At 43.9% G+C, this 25725-nt stretch overlaps 1 protein-coding gene across 6 annotated transcripts in view; it reads left to right on the top strand.

The window, feature by feature from the left end:
* ANO6 (anoctamin 6) overlaps positions 1-25725 on the top strand; it is a 182486-nt gene that overhangs the window by 40228 nt on the left and 116533 nt on the right. For all 6 annotated transcript variants that reach the window (XR_012156788.1, XR_012156787.1, XM_073327998.1 and 3 more), the window contains exon 2: positions 16329-16408. Coding sequence is in view for 4 of the 6 variants with exons in the window: in XM_073327998.1 (XP_073184099.1) it covers positions 16329-16408 (80 nt within the window). In the remaining 2 variants the exon portion in view is untranslated. The remainder of the gene's footprint in view (positions 1-16328; positions 16409-25725) is intronic.

The raw sequence follows: 25725 nt of genomic DNA, 5'->3' as shown, positions 1-25725 counted from the left end.
TAAGTGTCACTTTCTGGAATTCTGATTGTGACCCTCTGACCCTCATTCCTATTCATGTTTTTTTCATTTGTTGTCCCCTGGAATTAATTGAACCCTGTGTTGTTGGGTTATTTCCTGCTCCTTTATCTCTGAAGAGGGGAAGGCCCTTCTGGTTTACTAGGTGAATCCCCATCAGTGATCCATCACATACATAGGGACCAAATAGGCCTGTGCACTGAGTGAGGCATGGTTCCAGTGGAACAAAATAAGATAGTTTCATAATGCATAAGGGGCTGAATTAAGGTTTCACAGGCAGCCTCAAGTCTGCTATTTCATAACTCGTATTTGATTTTGACAACTTAATGGTCTTTGAATGTAGGTTTAATGTTCTATTTAAAAAGCAAAATAAAACAGAAATTCTATCACATGGATCTATACTGACCCCCAACAGCACATACATATACCACTTGAACTAATGGAGTAACTGGTAGCAGTAATAGGCTATCCTCTAAATGGACCCAGTCACTAGAAGGGGATGAGACAGACTTTAGCAGTGGGTTTCACAAATATTTGTGGACAGAAGAGGAGTGTGGAGAATTTAGGACTCTGGGGTTCTATTCCAGATTCTGAAACACAGAGTGCTGTAGTGGTTACAGATCTTTCTGCCCCTAGTTTGTCCCTTGTCCCGCGCCTCTGCCTATCATGCACTTAGATACTCACATCCCGCACCCTCCAATGGCTTTATTATCTCCCTAAACCCATTTCCCTCTGCTTCTCCCCACCCCCAATGGCTCCTGCAACTTCCCCCCACCGCCTTTATTCCTCTGCTTTGAAATCAGGCTGCTCTTTTTCTCCCATATTCCCTCAGCCAGTCTCTCTGCTCTCAGTTCCTGTGCCACAGCAGACCCTGGCAGCAAGGAGGAGCAATTGCAGGGAAAGGCCTGCTAAGTCTACGGTGGAACATGTAGCTGCCACTCTACTGAACATGTGTGAATTGAGATTTTTTTTTTGGAAAGCTCTTAACTTGGGTGAACTTTCATGGGGACTGCAAGAGGGTAAATCTGGCACAAAAGGAACCCTCCTGCCAAATTTCAAGCTTTTGCCCCAGAGCTGGGGACTCTAGAGCTTCTCAATAAAACAGCTGTATTTTTTTTTTAAATGGGCAAAAAACCCCACATTCTTCTTAGTCTTGTTTTCAGAAATGGTTGGACTATTACAGCTGCAACTTTATATATATATATATATATATAAATAAATAAATACAAAATCAGTGTGAGGCAGGCACCCAGTATGAAACATTTGAACCTGACTAGCTTAATTGTGGACAAGTTATTAACAACTGAAAAGAGGGTCCTATAATGGAAAGTGTCAGGCATTAGTACATGCACCACCTATATGGAAGTCTAGTAACCCAATCGCTATCAAATCTAGCACTGTAGGTTGAAAGCCTGGCCCAGTTAAGTCAATGGAAGTTTTGCTATCAACTTGAACGGATTCTGGATTTCACCCTGTGTTGTTGTGCTTGCCGTGTAAATCATACCTCCCATTCCTCCCCAGGTAGTTGAATGGGAGAAATGAAAGCCCTTCCCCACGAGGTCAGACTAGAAGACGTCTTCCCCTTAGGAAATTTATTCTTGGGGGTGGAAATCACACATTGGTGCTTGATTCAACTTCCAAATTTCATGACTCCACTAGCCCGGAAGCTCACAGCCCTCTGTACTAGCTCTGGGCACCTTTCTTCACATCCTTAATCCCCCAGCTTCCTGGCAGCCTGGCCAGGACATCCCCACTACCTCAGATATCACCTTTAAAAATGGAGGTGGTCTCCATGATGTAGAGCGTGATTTGGAGAAGAGAAGACTGGGTTGCATATCGGCAGACTCAGTCTGGTATTCAGGGGAAAGGAGTCAGGTAACATGGCTACTATGCTACCCTCCTCCAGTCCATATCCCCAGCCCTGCAGAGGCTCTCGGTGGAGACTAGAGGACTATGGCACAGAGACTGTTGACCCCACACACAGATGAAGGGAGATCCATGTGTGGAGGGTCTTCTCTCAATGCGCTGCTCTCAAGGAACAAGGCAGGCCTATGTCAACAGGAAGGATTTTGAATTTCCAAATCAGTTAATTCTATTAAGCCCTAGGTTTGACCACACCAGATAACATCTTTTTAAACATTACTTGCATTGTTATTTGTAACAGGCTTTAAATAGTGTTAAACAGATCTTGAAACAAGCTGTTTTCCTCATCTAGATTTGGCCTTAGTGATAGATGAAACTTGTAATAATTCATAACCACGTTGTAGGAGGGATAACTGGTTGGCCTCTAAAATGGGTCTTTACCATTGCCAAACTAATGAATCAATTTCTGCTTTAATTTATTCCTTGTGCACCCCATTGAGAGTGCGTGGTGTATAAATCAGTAGAATTTACTCTGGAGTTTCAATTCTGGTCTGAATTACCCCAGTGAAGATCTGGCATCAGCATTTGGGTTTCACTGCCGTTACTCTGGATTTATAGCATTGGAACTAATCGGACTCTGGCCCATGGTCCATTATATAAACTAACATTGGGCCCAATCCAGCTCCCATTGAAATAAATGGGAGTTTTGTCATGGACTTCAGTGGAAACAGAGTCAGGCCCTTTTGTTTTTCTGATGAGTCAGCATTGCCTACAAATGGGCAGTTAAGAGCCTTTCCCAGCCGTTGGGCAGGTGGCCAACTTTCAAATCAAGGTTTGGACACACGAATTGAGCAATAATTGGTTACTGAATCCCTAAACATTCCAGCCTCATGCCTTTTTAATGTATAAGCAGTGTAGTTAGCATAATCATTTCCCTCATCTGTCACTTTCTAACAATCAGCGAGTTTTCTTAAGAGTTACCTTGGCTCGGACCAGTTTCAGGCAGCAGGGCTTTATACTGATGTTCTTCGTATTTATATTCCCAACACAGAACTGTCTTTGTCTTTATGGCTAGTCTTAGCAGATATTTTAGTTTTGGATTTCTAATAATCTGTTCTCAGTGCTCTGTTTGTACAGCTGAAAGGGGGAAAAAAAACACGTTAAAAATAAGTCTTCCAAACAAAAAAGAATAATCTTCCAAGACAGCCATTGCACTTCCTTTAAGATTGAGGTGTGTGTGGGTGTGTGTGACTACATATGGGTTGCATATTCTGAAACTAAAATAAACATTTATTAGATTAGTCTTTGGTTTAACTATACCTACACACATGTGATTTGTGACTATGCTAACAATGTAATTTACCAATAATTTAAAAGCCATTGCTGCATTACTAATTGCTATCTGTTTCTAACTCGCCCTTATAAGGAGCTGTAAGTGACTATAAGGAGAGAACTAAGTTTTAATATTAAAAAATGATAAGACCTTGTTAACTATAAATACTGCATACATAAGAGAGCCCATTAGAAAGAAAAAAAATCAATTTCCTTTTTAAATACATGCCCCTATATAAAGCGGAGCACAGGTTTTTAGTAGCATGTATTTTTAAGCTAAGACCTGCACAAGTGTAATAAAGCAAATAATGTAAGCTTCTGATAAAGGAACATACATAGGGTCCCTTTATAATCTTTGATCATAATGTCCGGGCTCACAGGAAAGTTCTGAAAATAGTTTATCCCAGAGAACAACTGTTCTTGTTACCCAGACAGTATCTAACAACTGAGAAGATTCTGACAAATAGTGCGACATGTCTACCTAACAAGGAGGAAAGAAAACTCCCTTACTTCTGGTGTTAATATTTCCAACCCACCCTTCTTCCTCAGGTTTTTTGTATTTTTGCCTTCTCTTGAAAGGTAATGATCGTACTTCACTACTTCAATATCTTTCCCCCACATCTACCCAGTCCCAAAAACAGACAGTAAGTTAGAGTATCTTATCTCCTGAACTGAGGAGTAGTTTTTGGTGGCTTTGAATTCAGAGTTTCACCCGGGACTGGGAAAAGAGTGTGTACTCTGGAACTCTTCTTTAGGTTGTCATCCCCTTCACCCCATCCTGTAACTTTGAAGCAAATGTTGAAGCCTTGGAAGCAAATGCTCCAGTTCCTACCTGTTGGAGTTGGCTGTGTGTGTTGTACCAATAAAATAAAAACCAGCAGGATCTTATTAAAGGGAAAAAGGCAAAATACCACATTTATTGTGAATGCAGAAAGAATCATAGTAAGCAGTTAGTTATAGCTATAACATTCCATTCAATCTCATATTTATTCACACATTCATTCACACACACACACAGGTTCTGCAAAGTTGTTATCATAGTTACCAGCCTTAGAGTTGCTCATGCCAAGTCACTGGCCAGGTGGCCTGGACATGAGGAGGGAGCAGGGCCTTGTCAGATGCTCATCTGATGCTCCTGGAAGTTGGTTTGCAGAATCAGACCCCAAAGTTCTCACTTTTTAGAGTTTATTTTTATAGGAATTTCTTCCTGTGCCAGTCTATGGGAATTGCTTCATCATGCTGTTGCTGAATCAATCAGTAGATAGCACATTCCTGATGGTTCCGTGCTGCTAGATGTTATCTTGTTCTTTGGTTCTCCCATTCTTGAGGCTGTTGGGTGGATTCCAGTCTGCCCTCCGGGGGGGTCATCTGGTTATTTCCACTTGACGCCTTCTTCAGCCGATGGACACTGGATTCTTAGGCTGGCACCTCCCTGATCATTCAGTTATTATCCACACCAAGCATCCATCCACATACATCCTCTATCTCTATTTTAATCACAATTGTTAATACAACAAAAGGGCAGGGAGTCTCTGAGTGCTGTTTCTGTTGTTAGAGTATTGCTTTGAGTCTCTCTCTCTGTGAATTGCTTTGAGAACAGACTCTGTCTTAGAATGTACTAACACAATTAGCAGCTTGCAAGTTTCACACACACAGGGAGAGAAACAGTACCAAAAACCAAGAGACCTCTTAATTAGTAATACCCTGGAATTTAAACTATGGGGAATCAAACTCATTTGTGATTTTAATACAGAACTTCTTTAATATGATCCAACATGTGGTCCGGGCTGGCAGAACTGCCTAGTGGCAGTATTCCCAAGATGTGACGCCTAATGGTGAGAGTCTAAGGGTCGATTTCTCTGTCTGTTATAGCTCAAGGTAGTGTCGCTCCACACAGTGGCTACAGTTCAGGGGTAGAGTCACCAACTGGCAAGCGGGGATAGGGGAACCTGGGTCCACCCTACTCCAGCAGGTTCCGACCCAGGGCCCTTTGCAACAGCAGCCCTCGTACAGGGCTCAGGGCCTGATACCCAGGGAGGGTGCTTTGGGGTCACTTCCTACCCTTGTTCCAGTCGTTCTGGGGTCATCATGAGCTGGATGTGGGAGTCTCTTGTATGCCCCTCCAATATGTATCTAGTGTCTTTCCCACTGGCCCTGGTGAGTCATCAGCCTCCACTCTTCCAGTGGCTTCGCTATGAGGCTCGGCCCCGGTGGCATGGAGGCTTGGCAACTTCCCATCAGGAGGCTGCTGCACCCCACTGCTCTCCTCCACATTCAGCCCAGACTGATCTGAGTCGCTTCCTTTTAAATGCTCCCTCTACTGGGAGCATGTCCAGCAGAGGGAAGGGGGTGTGGCCTCCTGGGCCCAGAACAATTCTTTAACCCTCGCCTCCCCAATGCAGGATTGGTACACCCTGTCACGTTACCTTATATCAGCATATGTTCAGATCATCCTTTGCTCTCGTGCAGCTCAATTGCCTCCATGGCCCTATGGTGCACAGCTTTTTTTTTTTTTTTTTTTTTTTTTTTTAATTGCATCTTCAGCCTTCCTCGGTTAGGTACTGGTACTTGGAAACGGGAAATCCTCCCACATTTAGGGAAACCCCCATTATTTCAGTGGGAATTTCTTCAGTAGTCCAGGACAGTTACATCTTCAGATTTAGCCTTTCTCACCTCCAGTCTTCAAGTGTGCTTGAGATCCTAGCTTAAAGCAGCAAGCCATGTTTACCTTCTAAAATGCCAGAACAAGGTTCTAGGCTTTAATTAATATTTTTCTACTGACCAAAAAATCAGGGGACTTCAGACCTAGTCTAGGCTCTCCTCTTTAGAGTGAGCAGATGCATAAAGCCCATTTCAGTCAGTGCACCAATCTCTCCCCAAACACTACATGTGCTCCGTAGACTTTAAGGAAGCTAGACTCCAGTAGATATGTACTGACAGATAGTCACATCACCTCTTCTGTGATAGAAACAACAATTTTCAATTCCTCATGTATGATCTGCGGATAGCCATCTTTTCCTAGGAGATGCCTCCTAGCTTCTTGTCCTATCCTCAGAGGTTAAGGAAAACAATTTTTCTCCCTCCTCCTCCTAATTGGAATCAGGGGTCTCCCACATCCCAGGTGAGTATCCTAACTACTGGCTAAAAGTCACGGGGGAGGGCCGCCGCCGCCGCCTCCTCCTCCTCCTCCTCCTTTTCTTCTATTTCCGCCCCCCCCCCCCGGGCGCAAAAACAGCTGAGACTCCCAAGCAGACAGATCCCTCTCACAGAGATACGGACCTAAGCCCAGGCTTCAGGGAGGAAGTGTGCAAAGCCCCACCCCTCAGCTTGGCTTGGGCAAGGATTGGTCCTGCTTTGAGCAGGGGGTTGGACTAGATGACCTCCTGAGGTCCCTTCCAACCCGGATATTCTATGATTCTATGACTATTAGGCCTATCCCTTCAACAAAACCGGGTCAAAGTAATTCATCTGTGGACCTTTGGTTTCATCAGAATCTGGGAGAGACCACTCATAGCCATCCCACGGTCTTCTGAAGGGAGGTATGATTTTTAGACAACCCGCTTCAGAATGGACTTCATTTCAGGAGCCAGATTGTATCCCTGTATTCTTTATTCCTTCCCAGAGCTCCTAGAACAGTGCCTGTGAGATGTGGCCTTGTGAGCAAGGGGCAGTTTCAGAAAGCTCTTTGCTTCTTTGTATGTCGGTGACCTGTTCCTAGAGGTAGGCCCATTTGCTTTCCTTGATGGAAACTCTTCCACTTGTTCTGATCGGGTACCAGCATGAGGAGCATCAGACCCTCTTTTAGGGAACTCAAAGTCACACAATTAGCACTCCTTAGTAAGGAGCATCCTGAAAGAAAGCCCTAGGATTCTGCTACATTTAGACACTGCAGCTTATGCCAGATGAACAGAACAGAACCAGGACCACCTGACTCCATTCAGTAGCTGCAAATCTAGATCTGTTGACGCCTTTATTTTATTTTGTTATTTCATTCAATTTGGACGATTAAACAAGACTAATCCATTTCATGTACTGCTTCTCATGAAGTAGCACTGGGCTGCAGCGGTTAGACTAAACACTGCAGGGGAATATTTAAATTCACATTAAAAACTTACTGTATTTTACTTACTGTAAATGTTTATGGATTTTTTAATTTGTGACATTTCTATTAGGTTAGTAAACACCTCTGTTTTCCTCCAAAACCTAATGGGGTGTTACCCAGTTGACTCAAAATGAATGATCACGTTTTTATTCAGTCAGCCAGTGAATTCCCCTAAATAATTGTCTGTAAATCTTCCCATGTGCAGAGGGCACAAGTATAAAGCCTGTACAACAGGCATATCCCACTGAAAGGCTCAGCAGGCGCTGACTGGCATATAGGCTTTGTATTGACCCTTTGCTCAGGAGTGGATTTTACCCCATGAGGGTGCAGTGTTCCATTTCTTTTTTTTTTTTTTCCCCTGTGAGTGAAGGATTTGGACTGTGTTTAAAAATACCTGCTGTGACAGCCAGTCAATGCTCTCATTTACCGGTACTCTGAGGAAAGTGAGAGATGACATTTATGGCAAGGTAACAATGTTTGAGGACATTGGGGAATTGAAAGTACGGGCAGACTGGCATTACATTAGTGATTACACAGTAGGTGTCTTACTCATTGCCGTGGCTGAGTTTTTGTCCTTTGGGGTGTCTGACAGGGTTGAAACGAAAAACTCCGTTTTTAAGATTGCACGTGATCAGTATTGTGCAGAGAGAGCTTGGTGCTTGGAGTAGTTCTGTTCTGATTGGTTTGGCTTCTCTAGATAATTGAATGGCAAAAAACCTCAGTAACTCAGAGGTAACTTATCACTATCCCAGTGATAGCTCATGCCCTTCCAGACTGCTGAGTGCCACAAAACTGAAACATCTGGAAACCAGGAAATGCAGAGTTAAGGTAAATGCCCGCACAACCTTAACTACACCCCTGAAGCTGGGAATCACCCCTGGGAATTATCTGCATGCTTTCCAGCTGCATTCACTGTGTTAGTTGTAGCTGTACTGAATAGTGGAAGGATAAGCTGGAGCAGTTTGGAAGAGCTGTGATCTGAGGAGATCTGGGTCTGAGCACCACCACCCCGTCATGTTATCACTAGTGCATGTGCACCTTGAGGTTCCAGTCTACATCATTTCAATACAGAATTGTGTAGGCTGTGTCAGTAACAGGGCACTGGGGTCTCCTTGACAGGGTTGCTGTCAGTAGTATAGTGGAATATGACAGCAATCTGTGGATTCTGTGATGGGTAGGGGAAGTATAAGTTTAGGCGGTATCCTCTGTGCAAGTCTGAAGGGGGTATAAAATGGTTGTTAAATTTTACCAGAGTGGTATTTTGCCAGGGAAGTAGGCTCAGTGTTTGAGCCTAGGAGCACAAGTGTAAATAACACCTACCCATTGTAGTGAAAAGACAGAGAAAAAGAGATTGATGGGTGTATTGGGGCATTGCTCAAAGAGGGCAGAGTTAAAGTTGTGTGGGCATTTAGCGTAATTTTGTATTTCCTGGTTTTCAGATATTTGAGTTTTGCTGAACTCAATGTTTTGGAAGGGCATTAGCTATTACTGGGCAACCTTGCCTCCGTCACACCCCTGGAGATTGGGTGCCCCCCGCCCCCGAACGTGAATGTGGGGCTTACAGGCACCCTGGCCTAGTCTCCCTCAGTCCCCCTGTCACTCTGTCTAATCCCCATCTTCTCCCCATCATGTGATTCCCTCAACCTATCTCCCTGCATATTCTTCTATCGCTAATCACCCTCCACTTCCAGAAAGCATTTGTGTAGCATACTTCATTTTAATATATTATATTAATTTATATACGTTATTTATTTCAGTGCCTTCTGAATATTCTTCTGTACTGAGATGACATTTCACCAAAATAAAAATCCCCCTTTGGTAAAGACAATATGCCTTTCCCATCCCTTCAGATTTCTGCTCTGAGCCAGATTTGAACTTGCAGTGCTTGAATTCTAAGCCCATAAAATACCCTCAGAGCCACACACACACCCTCAGAGCCACACACAAAGCTCATGCTCAAATAAATTGGTTAGTCTCTAAGGTGCCTCAAGTACTCCTTTTCTTTTTACACATCTTGTGGTTGCTGAGTTATTTTCCAAATAGCCTCTCTTTCAATGTATGCTCAGTGTAGTGCATCTGATGTGTGAATTGATGCTGAGGCCTCAGGGTGCCTAAATGGAGAAGCAAACTTTTTCAAATAACATTTTAATTTGATTTCCTCAAAGGGCTGGTGGGTGCCATGCACTCTGTTGGGGGTAACCATCAAGCATTTGAGACCCTGGTGCAATGAGCCTTAGTTTGATCTCCATCTGTGAAGGCTGGGAGGTGGGGGAAGAACCACACACCTCCACACAAATTGCCAGAATGTGTCAACTTTAAGAAAAAGCTGTTTTACTCCTCACGCCCCCCTGAGGCACACCAAAATTCAAGCCAGTCTGAACAACTGTATGGATTTTAGAACACTTAGAACAACCGAGTTTTAAACAGAAAGCTGGTCTTGTATAGAAGAGCTGTCACCCTGCTATAATTTAGAAGCCTGAATAATCATTCCTCTTTTCGCCCAAGCAATTAGTCAATATACAGTCATGCTGATTGTTTCTGTTAAAAGGAGAAATTGATGACTCAGGTATTTCTTTCGTACAATCCTCTTTATTTACAAAGAATGTGTACAAAATCCTGTTTCCCCAAACTCAGTAAGAATCAAACAGGTGGCAGTTTATTTGCTCTCTGTTGCAAGCCTCTTTCCAGTTAGCCCTCTCCCCAAAAACTTCTCCGCTTTCTCCCAAGATTCAGAGTGTAAGGCCAGAAGGGACCATCATGATCATCTAGTCTGAGCTCCTGTACATCGCAGGCCACAGAACCTCACTCATCCACTCCTGTAATAGGTCCATAACCTCTGGCTGAGTTACTAGAGTCCTCAAATCTTGATATAAAAACTTTGTTATAGAGAATTTACTGTTTGTTCTAGTTCAAACCAGCTAGTTAATGACTTGTACCCCACACTGCAGAGGAATGCAAAAAAAAAAAACCAAAAAAAAAACCAGGGTCTCTCCCAGTTTGACCTGGGGGAAAATTCCTTTCCACCCAAATGTGTTGATCAATTTAGACCCTGAGCATGTGGGTGAGACCCACTAGCCAGACACCTGGGAAAGAATTCTCTGTAGTAACTCAAGAGTCCTCCCCATGTAGCGTCCCATCTCCAGCCATTGGAGATATTTGCTAATAGCAGTCATGGATGGGCCATATGCTAATATAGGCAGTCTCATCATACCATCCCCTACATAAACTTCTCAAGCTCAGTCTTGAAACAAGTTAGGTTTTCTGCTCCCACTACTCCCCTGGCAAGGATGTTCCAGAACTTTTCTCCCCTGAAGGTTAGAAACCATCATCTAATTTCAAGCCTAAACTTGTTGATGGCCAGTTTATACCTATTTGGTCTTGTGCCAACATTGACCCTTAATTTAAATAACTCCTCTCCCTCCTGCTGTTTATCCTTCTATCATGTTTATAGAGAGCAATCAAAGCTCCCTTCAGCCTTTGTTTCATTAGGCTAAATAAGCCAAGATCCTTCAATCTGCTTTCTGCTCACCAACGCACACCTCCATCAAATGATACCTAGCAAAACCCCTTCGACCAGCCTTGCATTTGGCCTGTGTTTCAGGTGATGGCTACTGTTGTTTCAATTACATTACTCCAACCACTTCTTTCATTTATCCTGAGTGAAGGATGGTTATTATACCCATCAGATTCAATGAGATTTCAGGTTTCAGAGTAACAGCCGTGTTAGTCTGTATTCGCAAAAAGAAAAGGAGTACTTGTGGCACCTTAGAGACTAACCAATTTATTAGAGCATAAGCTTTCGTGAGCTACAGCTCACTTCATCAGATGCATATCGTGGAAACTGCAGCAGACTTTATATATACACAGAGATTTCACACATCCTCCATCATAATATGGAAATAGTGTAATACTAAGTAAAACTGAATTATTTGATTGAAAAATGTAGCAAAGAGACTACAAAAGCAGATAAACGGCTTACAGTTATATCAACTAGCTGCTGCATAATAGAAATTTTTAGTTTTCAGTGAAACTGCAACACAAAAGCAGCCAAATGATAAAATGACACACTTTGTATTGCAGTAATATTTTACACTTCCATAGTCCCTTTCATCTCAGGCTCTGTAACAGTGTCAGCCACCACCTAGTCACTCCTTCATGAGTCCAGGGTGGCCCTGCTAGCACCCTGCCTCAGTTTGCCTTTATCAACGTTCAAACAACACCACACAGTCCCAAAGGCATGAGACATAAGTCCTCTGCCAGGGGCCTACTTTGAGTCTACGTGAACTTTTTTTAAAAAAACAACAACAACAAAATCCACTTCCTTCTCTCTGCTCCACCTTCTGGTTTTCACTCAAGTTCCTCACACTCCTTAAATCAGGAGCCCCAGGTCCTCTTCCCAAAACTGTGTTCAGTTCAGTTTATTTACAGCAGCGCTCACCTACAGCTGCTTTCTCCAGCCAGCTGCAATTCTTCAGGTTTCTGTCCTGCCTGGAATTCCCAGGCCCAGCCCTCCTAGCTGGAGTGTTAGGCTCCCACTCAAACTCCCTTCTTCACAGACTACCCAGAAATCTGTCCCTTCCTGCCTTCCATCCTGACACCTGGCCTGAGTTAATCACATTACCTCATTCATTACCCACCTGGGGAGGTGAACTGATCTTGTCACTTGGGAGCAGAGGCCCCATTTTCCCTAAAAAGGGCCAGCTACTCTGTGACAAGCTCTCAAGGCATTTTACATACCTTAGTAAATCCAGCCTCATTATGCCTCTGAGGCAGGCAAATATCCAAATTTTACAGATGGGAAAACTAAGGCTGTGAAACTTCCCTAGGATTACATAGCAAATCTGTGCCAGAGCCAACAACAGAACCCAGGTCTCCTGATGCAGTGCTGAGGCCAAATTCTGACCCCTTCCACAGCCTGTCCACAGCAGTATATTGGCTGTAAAAGAGCCTCATAAGTGGCTTATACTGATGTAAGGACATGTCAAGGACAGGGACAGGGATATGGTCAGTGCACTCTGCAATGTGGCTAATCTTGGCTTCAGAGTAACCTATAGACAACTGTGGGGAGACTGTGAGTTAGAGCAACTCCTGGCTCTGCTCTACCTTACGCTGGAAGTTGTTCCCTCTGCACCCCTCCCCACCCCCCAGCATCCCAGAATGTTGTCAACACAAAGGTGCCATAAAGGGACTTCTGCCCCCCACTCTTCTTGAAGAGCGCCTTCTGAGTTGCATCTTTCAAGAGATGCAGCACAGAATCTGACCCCTGGTCTTTAACTTGTAGGTCAAGCAGAGTCACAGAGCAGACAAACCTATCCGATTTCTTGTGTTCCCTTTCTGAGACTATGACTTTGTCTACACCAGTGGTGGGCAACCTGCTGCCTGCGGGCCGTATGCGGTCCGTCAGGGTAATCTGCTGGCAGGCTGCAAGACAGTTTGTTTATGCTGACCGTCTGCAGGCACGGCAGCCCGCAACTCCCAATGGCAACAGCGAGCCGCGGCCACTGGGAACTGCAGGTGGCCGTGCCTGCAGACGGTCAGTGTAAACAAACTGTCTCGTGGCCCGCCAGCGGATTACCCTGATGGGCCACATATGGCCCACGGGCCACACGTTGCCTGCCACTGGTCTACACTATGGACCTTACAGCGGCACAACAGTATCACTGCAGCTGCGCTATTGTAAGGTCTCCTGTGTAGCTACTCTGTAAAGGCATAATGAAACAGCTACCGCTGCTTATTAGGCGCGATGTCGGCGAGAGAGAGAGCGTCTCCCACCGACATAATGCTCGCCACACCAGTGCTTTTGTTGGTGAAACTTTTGTCAGTTGGGGTGTATTTTTTCACACCCCTGACTGACAAAAGTCCTAGCATAGACAAAGCCTTAGTTAGCTGAGCAAGCAACATTACATACAGTTGTATCTGACAGACTCTAACCTAAGCATGAACTGTGGTTGGTATGCTACTGAAGTAAAAAAAAAAAAAAAAAAAAGGTAAACATGTTGTTTTACTAAAGGCTAGGTGCAGCGAACTTGCATGCCTGAAGGGGTGATGCCATTAAGTACACAGTGAAACAGTAGTATGGATACTCTGATATTGGGGTTTGGGTCAGCAATAAAATGCTTGTTCAAATTGAAGTAAGAGGGATTATGGGCCAGCGTCCCAGCTGGTGGGAGTGGTCGGGTCCCCTTTGCATGTGGCCTACCGCTGGCCCAGGCATTGTACGGGACAATGTTCCAACAAAAGGTGTGTAAAATATATGTATTTGTACAGTGATATTCTATGCTGCTTCTGATGGTTATTGCTGATGAGTCCCAGACTATTACTACTTGTGAGCAAGTATAAGTGTGAGCCTTTCCACCATGAATGTCATACTTTCGTCTCTCTCCAATTGTGGCTGAAGTGATTTCTAGATAGCACTGAGGTGTGCTGTGCAATTACACATAACGAGTGCCTCGCACCAAGCCCACTTTTAACACATGGTTCTTATTACTTCAGTTCAGCGGCTGGAGCAAATTTTCTTGTCACGTGCTTTTCACTTTGCACATCTGCTTGCTCAGTATAATGGAATGCAAATTTTTGAGTGGATGACTGTACAAAATACCTGCTCTCCATCTAGTCCCTACCCCTTTTGCAGTACTGGCAATAACCCTCTCTCCTCCACAGGATTTCAGACATATGCCACGGACAGAGATAGAACATGCAGAGGTCTTTAAGTCTGTGCAGCACCCGTGTTTAGGAGTATAAAAAGTGATAAACACTACTAGCCTTACATAGGCACTATGTAATTTCCATTTTCTCACACTGGTTTGGATTGAGCCATTACAAAAAGAATAATGATGTGCATATGTGGTAACCATGCAGGAAATGCTGAATTGTATCATTGTTATCTGATTACCCGTAATAGGATTTAGAATGTGTCTGTTATTTCAACTGGACTTCTGGGCTCCTTCCTGTTTTATGTTTGCCTGTACTGGCCAGCTTTTAAGATTTTCTGTAATTCCCCCATCAGCTTCAGAAACGGTTATTTTGAGAGCTGACCAAGTCTGATTATCCAGCTGGGCCAACATTCAGGTTATGATTCAAATGTTTCTGAAGCTTATGCTGACGGAAAATTCATGGAGTTGTTTTTGCTTTACTCCCTTGACTAAATACCATCACCACGCTAGAGCTCTGGAAACTGATGGCTGAACATCTACTACAAAGTCCAACCAAACTATAAGCAACTAGGGGCTTTAACAATGTGCCATTTTGGAACCATAAACATTATTCTCCTGAGCTGTAGCAATAGCTTTAAGGATACTCCTTTGTGGTACACTATTCAAAGTCTTTTTACATCTTGGATCAGCAAGCACTGTAGGGCCACATCTGTAGCTGGTGTAAGTCAGCACAGTCAACAGAGTAACACCTATTTACACCTTCTGAGGATCTGGACATATATAATGTAGTTTAGGTACTAGTGAGGTTGGTGAGTCTCACCTGTTTATCTGATACCTGTTTAAATAGCCTTCTAAAAACACCATCTAGTCAAGTTGCTTACTACAATTGGTGAGTGTTAATGCTGGGGCCCAGACTCACCACTCAGCACTTGTATGCCAGTGCCCCAGTAACCTTTCCACAGTGAAGGCCATCTCTTCCATTTTTAAGGCATGTAGGGCATGAAAAATAGCAAAAAGAGCTAAAGTAGCTTGCCCACAGGGGGGAGAGAATAGTAATCTTCTCCCCTCACCCATTCTTCTCTAACCTCAAATGTGTGTGTTTAATGCTTTTTTTTTTCAGAACCCGAAAAGAGAATAATGTGAAATTCATATCAAAAAGCTGAGGGAAGATCATGATCCTGATGGCTCACAATGATTCACCTTTCATTAATATTCTGATAATTAGCCTCTAATACATTTCTTGGGGTTGATAATTATCTTATAATTCACCGAGTACTTGAATTGGCAGCCAATTTTCCCGCCTGTAGGCAACTGATAGATGGTTGATATTAGATTATGGTGTTGAGAGATGCAGAGTGGTGTCTTTCATTAAATCATCTTGATTTTTATATTGTCATTTTAGAAGAGAAGTCTTACTTTGCTGGATCCAGGACGTAGATTCTTTTTGCAGGATGCCATTCTAGAGAAGCAAGGAAGATATTGTTTAGGGTAGTACATTAATATTATTGTGCTTGTGATAGTTAGGAAGTTATCCCTTCAGGTTACATGGAAGTCATTCACACAATGGCATGAGTAAATGTTGCAGTGTCACTGTCTATACCACACTTGACCTGAAATAAGGAATTCTCTCGCACTGGCAACTTATTGCGTAACAAGTACAGTCAGCCTCAGCCAGGGCGTATCTATGCTTGGTACACGTGGAGCCAGATCCTGGCACCCTGACTCATCATGAGATAATGTTGACACTGGGATTTTTTGCAACAGTGTAGCTGCACCATTACAAACTCTCTTGTGTAGATATGTTGCTCTGGTGAAAGCTTCTTATCCCGATGCAACATATCTACAATAAGAGTTTTGCATTGGTACAGCTAGATCTCTGCCCAACCCTCTGCCCCTAAAATCTGTCACATAGACAAGCCTTGAATAGTACCTCAGTTGGCAAATACCCCATTGGCTTTTCAGTTATATTATGTGAACAGGGCTCCTTGCAGAGTAAGGTACTATTTAGCGTGTGAGTAAAGGTGGTAGAATCTAGACCTTAATGATAACCTTTCTTCCACCATGAACAGTGAGGTGCTAATAGAAAGTCTTCTCCAAATAAAAATTAAGGGTGTTATTCTTTATTCTGTTTTGCTAGTGTAACTCCGTAGACAAAATCAGTCTAAAGGAGTCGAGAATCACCCCAACTGTATAAATGTATGTTGATTAACCAAGCTTGACTGTATTTGAAAGTGTGGAAGGACAAAACTAAGTAAATCCTGAAAATGTGAAGTGCAGTAAAGCACTTCGCCGTCAAGCCACTTGTTTAAAAGCTACAAACAGATGCACTACAATGTTACACTTCTGTTTACTTCTTTTTTTAGTCTTGGAAGAAGTGGAACAGACCATTGTTCCCAGCTATGGAACAGTGCCAGATCAGCAAAAGCTTCATGCTTCAGAGTGGGTGAGTACTCTTTCACTTTAAGTTTACCTTTAGATTTCCAACGAAATTAAAGTGTTTTGTACAATTTAAGGGTAGGCTTCCAGAAGAGTGGCTTTCCTTTTGCAGGTGCAGTTAAGTGCCTGCAGCTCAGATTCATGCATGAGTCTGAATAGCTGCATCTCTAACTAGACTGTGGCCACTGATTCGTGTAAGTCGGAGTTGCAGCTACTCCGCTTTGCACCGACACTTTACTTTAGAGTGCAAACTGTGATCTCCAGATTACACACAGAAATATGGAGGTCAGGCCTCTAACTGGTTTGAAAACATACCCCCTTAATTTCTAGGATATCTGTAATTTGTGTGCTTCATTACTCTACTGAGCATGTTTAGTACTGTTCTATTTAGGTGTTAACAAGGAGCCTATTGCTTTAAGCAACATACATATGTTGGTCAAATGTTATAACATGACAAAGTGCAGAGGAGCAATTTTTTAAGACAACTTAAAGGATTACTTCTTGCAACAACTAGGTCTAGAACACGTGAGGATTCTTGACTTCGTCCTCAGTAACACAGGAATCAGTTCAAGAAATAAATGTAGTAAGTAATCATAGGGGAAGCTAGTAGCTGCCCATAGTTAAGTTGCTTAACGCTTTCCTTTTTAAGCTGTGGATTCCACTAGCAAAGTGTGTGGGTCATGCCATTCTAGTGGATGGCCCACAGAGGATAACAGCCTACTATTGCTACCAGTTACTTTAGTACAGGGGTGGGCAAAATACAACCCATGGGCCAGATCCAGCCTATCATTTCTGTCCAGCCTGCCATGACTCTGGCGGTGCAGCGGGGCGCTCAGGCAGGCTGCCTGCGTGCTGTGGCCTCACGCCGTTCCCGGAAGCGAGAAGCAGCTCTGTGTGCTGCCCCCACCCCCAGTTCCATCCTCAGAGCTCCCATTGGCTGGAAACCGGCCAATGGGAGCTGTGGGGGTGATGCTTGCGGATGCAGGCAGCGCACGGAGACCCACTGCCTCCCTCCCCGCAAGGGGCATGCAGAGACGTTCCAGCAGCAGCCGGTTGCAGCCGCTTCCGGGAGCAGCGTGGTAAGTACCTCCCAGCCAGAGCCTGCACCTCGCACCCCCTCCTGCACCCCAATCCCCTGCCCCAGGTCATAACCCCCTGCTGCACCCAAACTCCCTCCCAGACTCTGCACCCCCTGCTGCACCCCAATTCCCTGCCCCAGCCCAGAGCCCCCTCCTGCACCACACTCCCTCCCAGAGCCCACACCGCTCACCCTCTCCTGCACACCAACACTCTGCACCAGCCTGGAGCTCCCTTTGGCACCCAAACTCCTTCCCAGACCCCACACACCCTCCATTAATATAGTAGAAATGCCCATGATAACTTTCCAAAATTCATGGAGTGGCCCCCTGTGAAAATTGTTGCCCACCCTTGCTCTGGTAGCTCAAGTGGTAGAAGTCTGTGCTGTGGATGTAAAAGTCCAAGCTCTGATGATGACCCAAGTTGCGGGTCAATATGCTTCCTTTTCTCCTATTTTTTTTTAAAAAAAGGGAAGTGACATCCAAAAACTCTTTATTAAAAAATGTTTAAGATTGCAAAGTCAAACACTCAAGTTAGAAAATGCCAGAAATAAGGCTGTCTGTGTCTTGCATATACATTATGATAAAGTCTAATTACATGATCCTACACGATTTCTTTCCACAAGACCCCTACCCTCTTCAATACAAAGGTTGGACAGCACTCTAGGAATGAATCAAGGTTGTATAGAGACAGAGCCTATTATGTGTAGGACTCCTCCTCCACTGTTTAGGAAAACTGGAAGGTGTGTAGTGAATGAGGCAAGGGGCTTGAAGAAGGGAAAGGATGGTCTTATGGTCAAGGAACCAGAATGCTGCCTTGGAGAACTGGATTCTGCCCCTGCCTCTGCCACAGAGTTTCTGTGTGATGCAGGGAAAGTCACTTAAACGAGGCTTTTCAAAGGTGACCACTACTGATGTGTTCCCTATCTTAAGGGTGTACCAGAAAAGACAAGGGCCAGATTTGCAGAAGTACTGAGCATTCACAACTGCAAGTGAAGTAGATTCGAGCTATGCTTTGAACAAATAAAGGGCTGTAAAAAATGTTAAGTACTCTGAAAAAAATGAGTCCCCTGGTATCTCAAGTTGGGCACCCAAAATTAGTAGACACATTTCCATTTTGGCTTGATCTCGGTGTGCCTCATTCCCAAGCACCCATCCCAGTCTATAAAATGGAGATAATGCCACTTTATCTCAGAGCTGAATTGTGAAGATAAATTCATTAATGTTCGTGAAGTACCCAGATACCATAGAAACACACAGGAGGAAAATAATAATATGTTCAGTACACAATTTGGATGGTATGCAGTAAATAAAGCCTGGGGCCAGACGGGGGAATAGTAATTGGTCATGGAAGTAAAGCCTATCATAATGCATACACTCAGAGAGGCCAAATGGAGGTTGCACAGGCAGTCTTAATTGAAGTATTTTCCAACTCGAGTGCTTGACTTTGTAACCTTAATGGTCTTTAATGTAGTTCGAACTGGATATAATTAACTTAGGCTTGAGTAAAGACTGGGAGTGGATGTGTCATTACACAAAGTAAAACTATTTCTCCATGTTTATCCTCCCCCCCCCCCCCTCGTTCCTCAATAGCTCACCTTACCTGATCACTCTCGTTACAGTGTGTATGGTAACACCCATTGTTTCATGTTCTCTATGTATATAAATCTCCCCACTGTATTTTCCACTGAATGCATCCAATGAAGTGAGCTGTAGCTCACAAAAGCTTATGCTCAAATAAATTTGTTAGTCTCTAAGGTGCCACAAGTCCTCCTTTTCTTTTTGTTTTGGATGTAACAGTAGCCATAATATAGACTCATAGAAACATAGGACTGGAAGGAACCTCAAGAAGTTTTCAAGTCCAGCCCCTTGTGATGTGGCAGGACCAAGTAAATCTAAACCATCCTGATAGGTGTTTGTCTAACCTGTTTTTTAAAACCTTCCGTGACTTGGATTCCACAGCCTCCCTTGAAAGCCTATTCCAGTGTTTAACTACGCTTATATAGTTACAAAGTTATTCCTAATATCTAATGTAAATCTCCCTTGCTGCAGATTAAGTCCATTACTTCTTGTCCTACCTTCAGTGTACACAGAGAACAATTGATCGCTGTCCTCATTATAACAGCCCTTAACATTTTTGAAGCTTGTTATCAGGACCCCCCTCAGTCTTTTCTTCTCAAGACTAAATATTCCTCGTTTTTTTTAACCTTTCCTGATCCATCAGGTTTTCTAAAGCTTTTATCATTTTTGTTGCTCTCCTCTGGACTGTCTTCAGTTTGTCCACATCTTTCCTAAGGTGCGGTGCCCACAGGAACATGCACAGGAATAAAAATTTGGCTGCTTTCTGTGCCCCCCATAGCTGGAGGAGTTGGATCTTCCTGCCATGGCCCCGGGCCAGTGGAGCTGGCTCTCCCCACTTCTCCTTTGGCCCTGGAGGAGTTCTGTGCCTGCTCTGATTGCTTGCCCCTCCTTTGCACGTGCCTCTGGGTACCCAGAATTGAACACTACTCCAGCTCAGGCCTCACCAAAGCCAAGTAGAATGAGATTATCATCTCCCATGTTTTACATATGACACTCCTGTTAATACACCCCAGAATGGTATTCGCCTTTTTCACAGCTGCATCACACTGTCAACTCATATGCAATTTGTGATCCACTCTATCCCCTAGAACCTTTTCTGCACTACTACTACCTACCCAGTTATTCTCCATTTTGTAGCTGTGTGTCTGAAATTTCCTTACTAAGCAAAGTACTTTGCACTGGCTTTATTGAATTTCATCTCTTTGAATTCAGACCAATTCTCCAATTTGTCAAGGTTGCAATCTGTAAGAGAGTTAAGTTCAACAATTTCATGGGAGGAATCATCCCCAAAACTCTAACTAGTGTATTAGCGTATCCATTCAGATCATACCTTTCAGCCTGAGGGTACGTCTACACTACGTGCCGCTTTCGGCAGCGTGTAGAGTATATACGTGGGTAGCTCTCCTAGACCAGTATAAATAGCAGTGTAAACTGTGAGGCATGGCTTAGGCAAGTAAAGACATGCCTGAAGGGTGTACATATGTACCCGAGTACATACCCTGTACAGCTCTCTCCCTGCCCAAACAGTGCTTCCCCGTCTACACTGCTGCTTTTAGCAGTGTAGTGTCCTGCTGCTGGAGTCTTTCTCCATCGTAGGGAAAGATTCTGGTAGGGGGGAAAGGCTCCAGCTGCCTGCCCCCCCGCCAGAGTCTTTAACCAACGTGTGTAGCTACACGCCACAGTGTGGATGCATCCTGCTTTCCACATCTTGCTACACATACCCTACACGCTGCCATTAGTGGAGTGGAGTGCAGATGTAGCCTTAGAGGGCACCCAAAGATCCTGAAAGTATGAATTTCCCCACCCCTTCCCTTATATGGGGGCTGAAAACCGGTCGTTCAAGGGAGCGCTGGCTTCAGCCATATGTAAAGGTAAAGACTTCTAGCCTCTTCTTCATAAAGCTTAACAAATTTCTTGTGTCAGCTGCAAAAGTTAAATGAAAAATATAACAGGAAGTCAGCTGGATATCTAACCTAAGTTAGCACAGCACAGTCAAATGACTTCATCACATGTCAGCAGTTACCATCAGTTTTCTTAAGTCAAGGGGGTACTAATGACTCCCAGTATAGTTCTCTGTTCTAACTGGTGCAAAAGCTTTAGTTTTAGTACTGAGCTTCATTCAGTAAATAGAAAGGAAGCAGCTGTCTCCTTTTACATGTTGGGGTACTGAAACCATATAGGAAAGTTTTCCTTTTAACTGATGCTTGCTAATCTCATTGCTAAAAACAGAACTAAAAACATACCTTTGTTTTAGCACTTCATTACATTTTATTACACAGCAGGAGTCAGAAGAAAAACAGTTAACGGCGTAACAGTTTTATTGCTTTGTGACACGCCCCATTTTCCTCTGGTACACAAATGAATTTGCAGATTCCAGAAATAAAGGACTTTGGGTCTTAATGTCAGCCAAGTTGCAGTGTGCATTGGTCAATATGAAAATAAGAACACAATATCTTATTTTAAGTCTGTGATACTAAATAATTTTACATTTCTTTAGCACATTTCATCAGATGATCACAAAGCACTTGGCAAACAATGAAGCTTCACAAAATCCCCGTGTGTTCCATATTTTAATTTTATATATGGGGGGGGGGGGGGGGAGAGAGAGACATGGAGATTTCCAGAGAGGGCTGACGGGATGGATCACAGATACCCCCTTGGGAACTGACTTGATGTGCTAAGACTACCTCTGAGCCCGTTTTCCCTGGCAGCTTGGGACTTCAGTGCCCTGTCTGGTTGTGCCAGACATGTTAGCCTGCTACAAACACAGACCCAGGTCTGAACCACGTCCCCCAAAAGCTGCAGGCTTAACTGAAAACAGCTTAAGAAGTGTTCTTGTCTCCAACACTCAGATACCCAGCTCCCAATGGGGTCTAAACCCCAAATAATTCCTTTTTACCCTGTGTAAAGCTTACACAGGGTAAACTCATAAACTGTTTGCCCTCTATAACACTGATAGAGAGGTATGCACAGCTGTTTGCCCCCCTCCAGGTATTAATACATACTCTGGGTTAATTAATAAGTAAAAAGTGATTTGAGCCAGCTGAAGACCAGATGGAGGGGTCTCCCAGAGCTTTATATAGTTTCTCTTTTGTAGGTGGAAACCCCTCCCTCCCCCTGTGTAGAATCCCCTCTATGAAGTGAGCTGTAGCTCACGAAAGCTCATGCTCAAATAAATTGGTTAGTCTCTAAGGTGCCACAAGTACTCCTTTTCTTTTTGCGAATACAGACTAACACGGCTGTTACTCTGAAACCTCTACAGGATGGAGTTTTGGAGGCCCCTGGCAAGTCATCGCTTAGTTCTCTACAGGTTTCAGAGTAGCAGCTGTGTTAGTCTGTATCCGCAAAAAGAAAAGGAGTACTTGTGGCATCTTAGAGACTAACCAATTTATTTGAGCATAAGCTTTCATGAGCTACAGCTCACTTCATCGGATGCATCCAATGAAGTGAGCTGTAGCTCGTGAAAGCTTATGCTCAAATAAGTTTGTTAGTCTCTAAGGTGTCACAAGTACTCCTTTAGTTCTCTATAGGAATGTTTTCAGGAAAGCTCAGGTGTGGATTGGCGTCCTTCAAAGTCTATTGTCAGATTAAAGTGTTTCTTGATTGGGCAATTACTGAGAATGGTCTTTTCTCAGGAAGCTGACCAAATGCTTCCCTGATGCTACTTAAAATCAAACAAGTACACAGACAATATTCATAACTTCGAATACAAAAACGATACATGCATACAAATAGGATGAATATATTCAGTAGATCATAACCTTTGCAGAGATATGTTACATGGCATCTGTAGCATAAAACATATTCTAGTTATGTCATATTTACATTCATAAGCATATTTCTATAAAGCGTTATCGGGTGCAATGTCACAAGGGCTTCTGGAGAGCGCAGTGAGGAAGTAGAGTGCTCATAACTTGGCATTCTTGAACTGTATAAAGCCAAGAATAGGAGAGGATACAATCTTGGAAATGCAGCTACCTTTCAGGTTGCCCATACTGTCTTGGTGCACTGGCTCCAGCTGCATACTCAGTCTTCAGGCTTTTCAGAAAGCTTCTGTCATTGCAGGCTATGGTATTCAGTCACTGCTCTGCCCACTTGTCACCGAAGCCCAGAGTTTCTCTGCACTTGGTCTGAGCCCCTGACATGTAGCAGAAAGCTATGCTGGGTCTACCTGAAGGCTACTAGATGTAAGCAAGTAGCTTACCTCTCCAGCATTGGTCACAAATCCCTGACAGTCTGCTGCAGGCTGGTAGGCCACTGCTGGCATTTTTGATTCTCTCACTAGAAGTCTACCCTTTCCAGGGATGAAATAAGAGTCCAACTAAACAAAACACTCTTCTGAGCACAAAAGGGAACTAGCAGTCCTTAGCCAGCCCTCCTGAGCTTTCTGACTAAGTTGCTTGACCGTTCTCCAGCTTAAGAGTCTTTTCAGCCCTCCTGGACTTGAACAATTCTTTTCCCTTTTTCAAGTTTTACGCTTTTGACACAGGGTGTTTCCACACCACTATGGCAAGTGGTATCACAGGCAGAACCCAACACCCTCCCTTTAGCCCCTTTAACCCTGGAGCTCTGACACCTTGGGCTGTCTACCCTCTCCTCACAACTATCTTGTCTGTGTCCTAGGGCCACTTCCAATAATGGCCCAGAAGAGGCTGTAAGGGAGACCACAGAGGTCAAGTTCCTTAGTGGAGAGCCACCCTCTTCGTCTGATCTCTCCCTAGAGAGCTGCAAAACTGTTTCTATAGCTTTCTACTTCTTAAAGTCTTCATTGCCTTTTATACTGTCGGTCAGCTGTCTATCACCTGATATCGTCACATGAGCTTTCCTGCTCATTTTCTCCACCTGGGGGAACTACAACTCTTAGAGCTTCTTTGCCTTAAAGGGCCACGCCACACTAATGTCCTGGCTCGCAGCTTCCTTTGTTAAAGGGCCCAGGACACTGAGTGACTGTGGATTAAAGCGAAGCACGCGAGACATCATAAAGGGACAAAGTGCTCTGATGGGTGAGGGCAGCTCCTAGCTTTGTTTGGAATATGAAGAAGTGGAAAGCACAAGAGTCTTTCTGTTCCCTGAACTGTTGCCGGGCATTTAACTATCTTTTTGTCTGTTCTATTGGTCTGTGCATTTTTATTTTGTGGCATCAGTTTGCCTGCTTACACCACAAGCTGTATTTACTTTTTTGAAGCTCTGGCCCAACAGTTGTTCTTGGGCAACAGAAGCTTACTGGGACTGTAGTCAGTACCAGGCTATAACTGGGGCATTACCTCCAGGATGAAGACATCTGCTCACTCCATCATCTGCAACATTGGATTTTCTTGTTGCCCTTTCTGCTTGCTGGATAAAACCACTATTCTCATTGGGTCCAACACCTGCCCTTTTGTCTTGTTCCTGTGTAACACCAACAGACGCCAGTCGTTGGCAGGATCAAACCTGGGGCCTCAGGAGCTTAGGGCATGAGCCTCTACCGCATGAGCTAGAAGCCAACTGGCTCTTGGCTAAGGCTGTAGCGCAGACTCATTTAACTCGCTCTAAGTGGTCTCGCTGCCACTAGATGGGACAGAACACCACACCAAAGTTACACCTGCACCACCACTTACAGCCCTTGCAGCATTCATCTTGTCATGGGGGATACAAAACATATCTCAGAAAACATTCCCAGTAAATGGTGAATGCTTTGTCATGCACAGGCCTCTGGTTGAACACCCAACAGGTCACTTGTTCAAGCACAGACTTGTGAAAGATTTGTACTACTTTAGCAGTGTAAGTTCTGTAGTCTTACAACATCTTTCCCAAAATCTGCCCTTTCCCCATCACTATGTTAATGCATGCCAGGGACCTTTTAATGTGAGCCAGTAGGGTTTACACAGGCCAGTCAGTGAGCACATGTTGGAGTACTTTAGAAATCACATCCCTGTAGTGCACGTTGCCACGTCATGTAGACCAGCCTTACAGCAACTTGCTGCTGTCCAGTCTACCCAACTCTTAGTCTGCATCCCTTCAGCCTTTCTAAAATGCTGCTTTCCCTCCTGCTGTTCTGCCCCCTCTCGTGTGCTTTGCGACTTTTAGGCCAAGGGACAATGGAGCCTTTGGGAATATTCCAGAGTAAAGTACTACTCCATGCAAGAGTGGCAGAACTAGGGACCTAAGTGATTATTATTTCAAGTGCCAACAATGTGTTTGGCTCTGTCTAATTCACACAATGAAGAAAATCTCTGGCCTGAAGAGGTCCCAAGCCATATGGACATTATTTTGTTTCAGTCTTTTTGAGTTCCTTTCAGACAGAGTCTCTCTCCTGCTGCCCAAGTTAAGTAGTTAAGCTCAGGGCATGACAGAAGGGTAACTTGTTTCCAGACTAACTTCTGACACCTGGGAACCAGAACTTAATTCCATGTCAGGCTGATGGCATCTGGCAACAAAAGGAAATTCAGCAAAGCATTATAGTTCTTTTGATTTTTAATAGAACTGTCTGAGTCGTAATATGGATCGTGAACTTGGCACTTGAATATCAATGAAAAAGCAGCCTACACTAGTGCAAAGGAGCTTCTGTGGTTTGGTGTTATGGTTACGTTATTCTATGTGTAAGGGAAAAATAATATAAAGATAAAGCAAAACAATGGGTCAGACTCTCAGGTGGTGTAAAATGACACAGTCCTATTGACTTCACTAG

The sequence above is a fragment of the Lepidochelys kempii genome, chromosome 1 (genome assembly GCF_965140265.1).
Source record: "Lepidochelys kempii isolate rLepKem1 chromosome 1, rLepKem1.hap2, whole genome shotgun sequence".
Lineage (NCBI taxonomy): Eukaryota > Metazoa > Chordata > Testudines > Cheloniidae > Lepidochelys > Lepidochelys kempii.
This window is presented reverse-complemented; position numbering and strand designations above follow the sequence as displayed.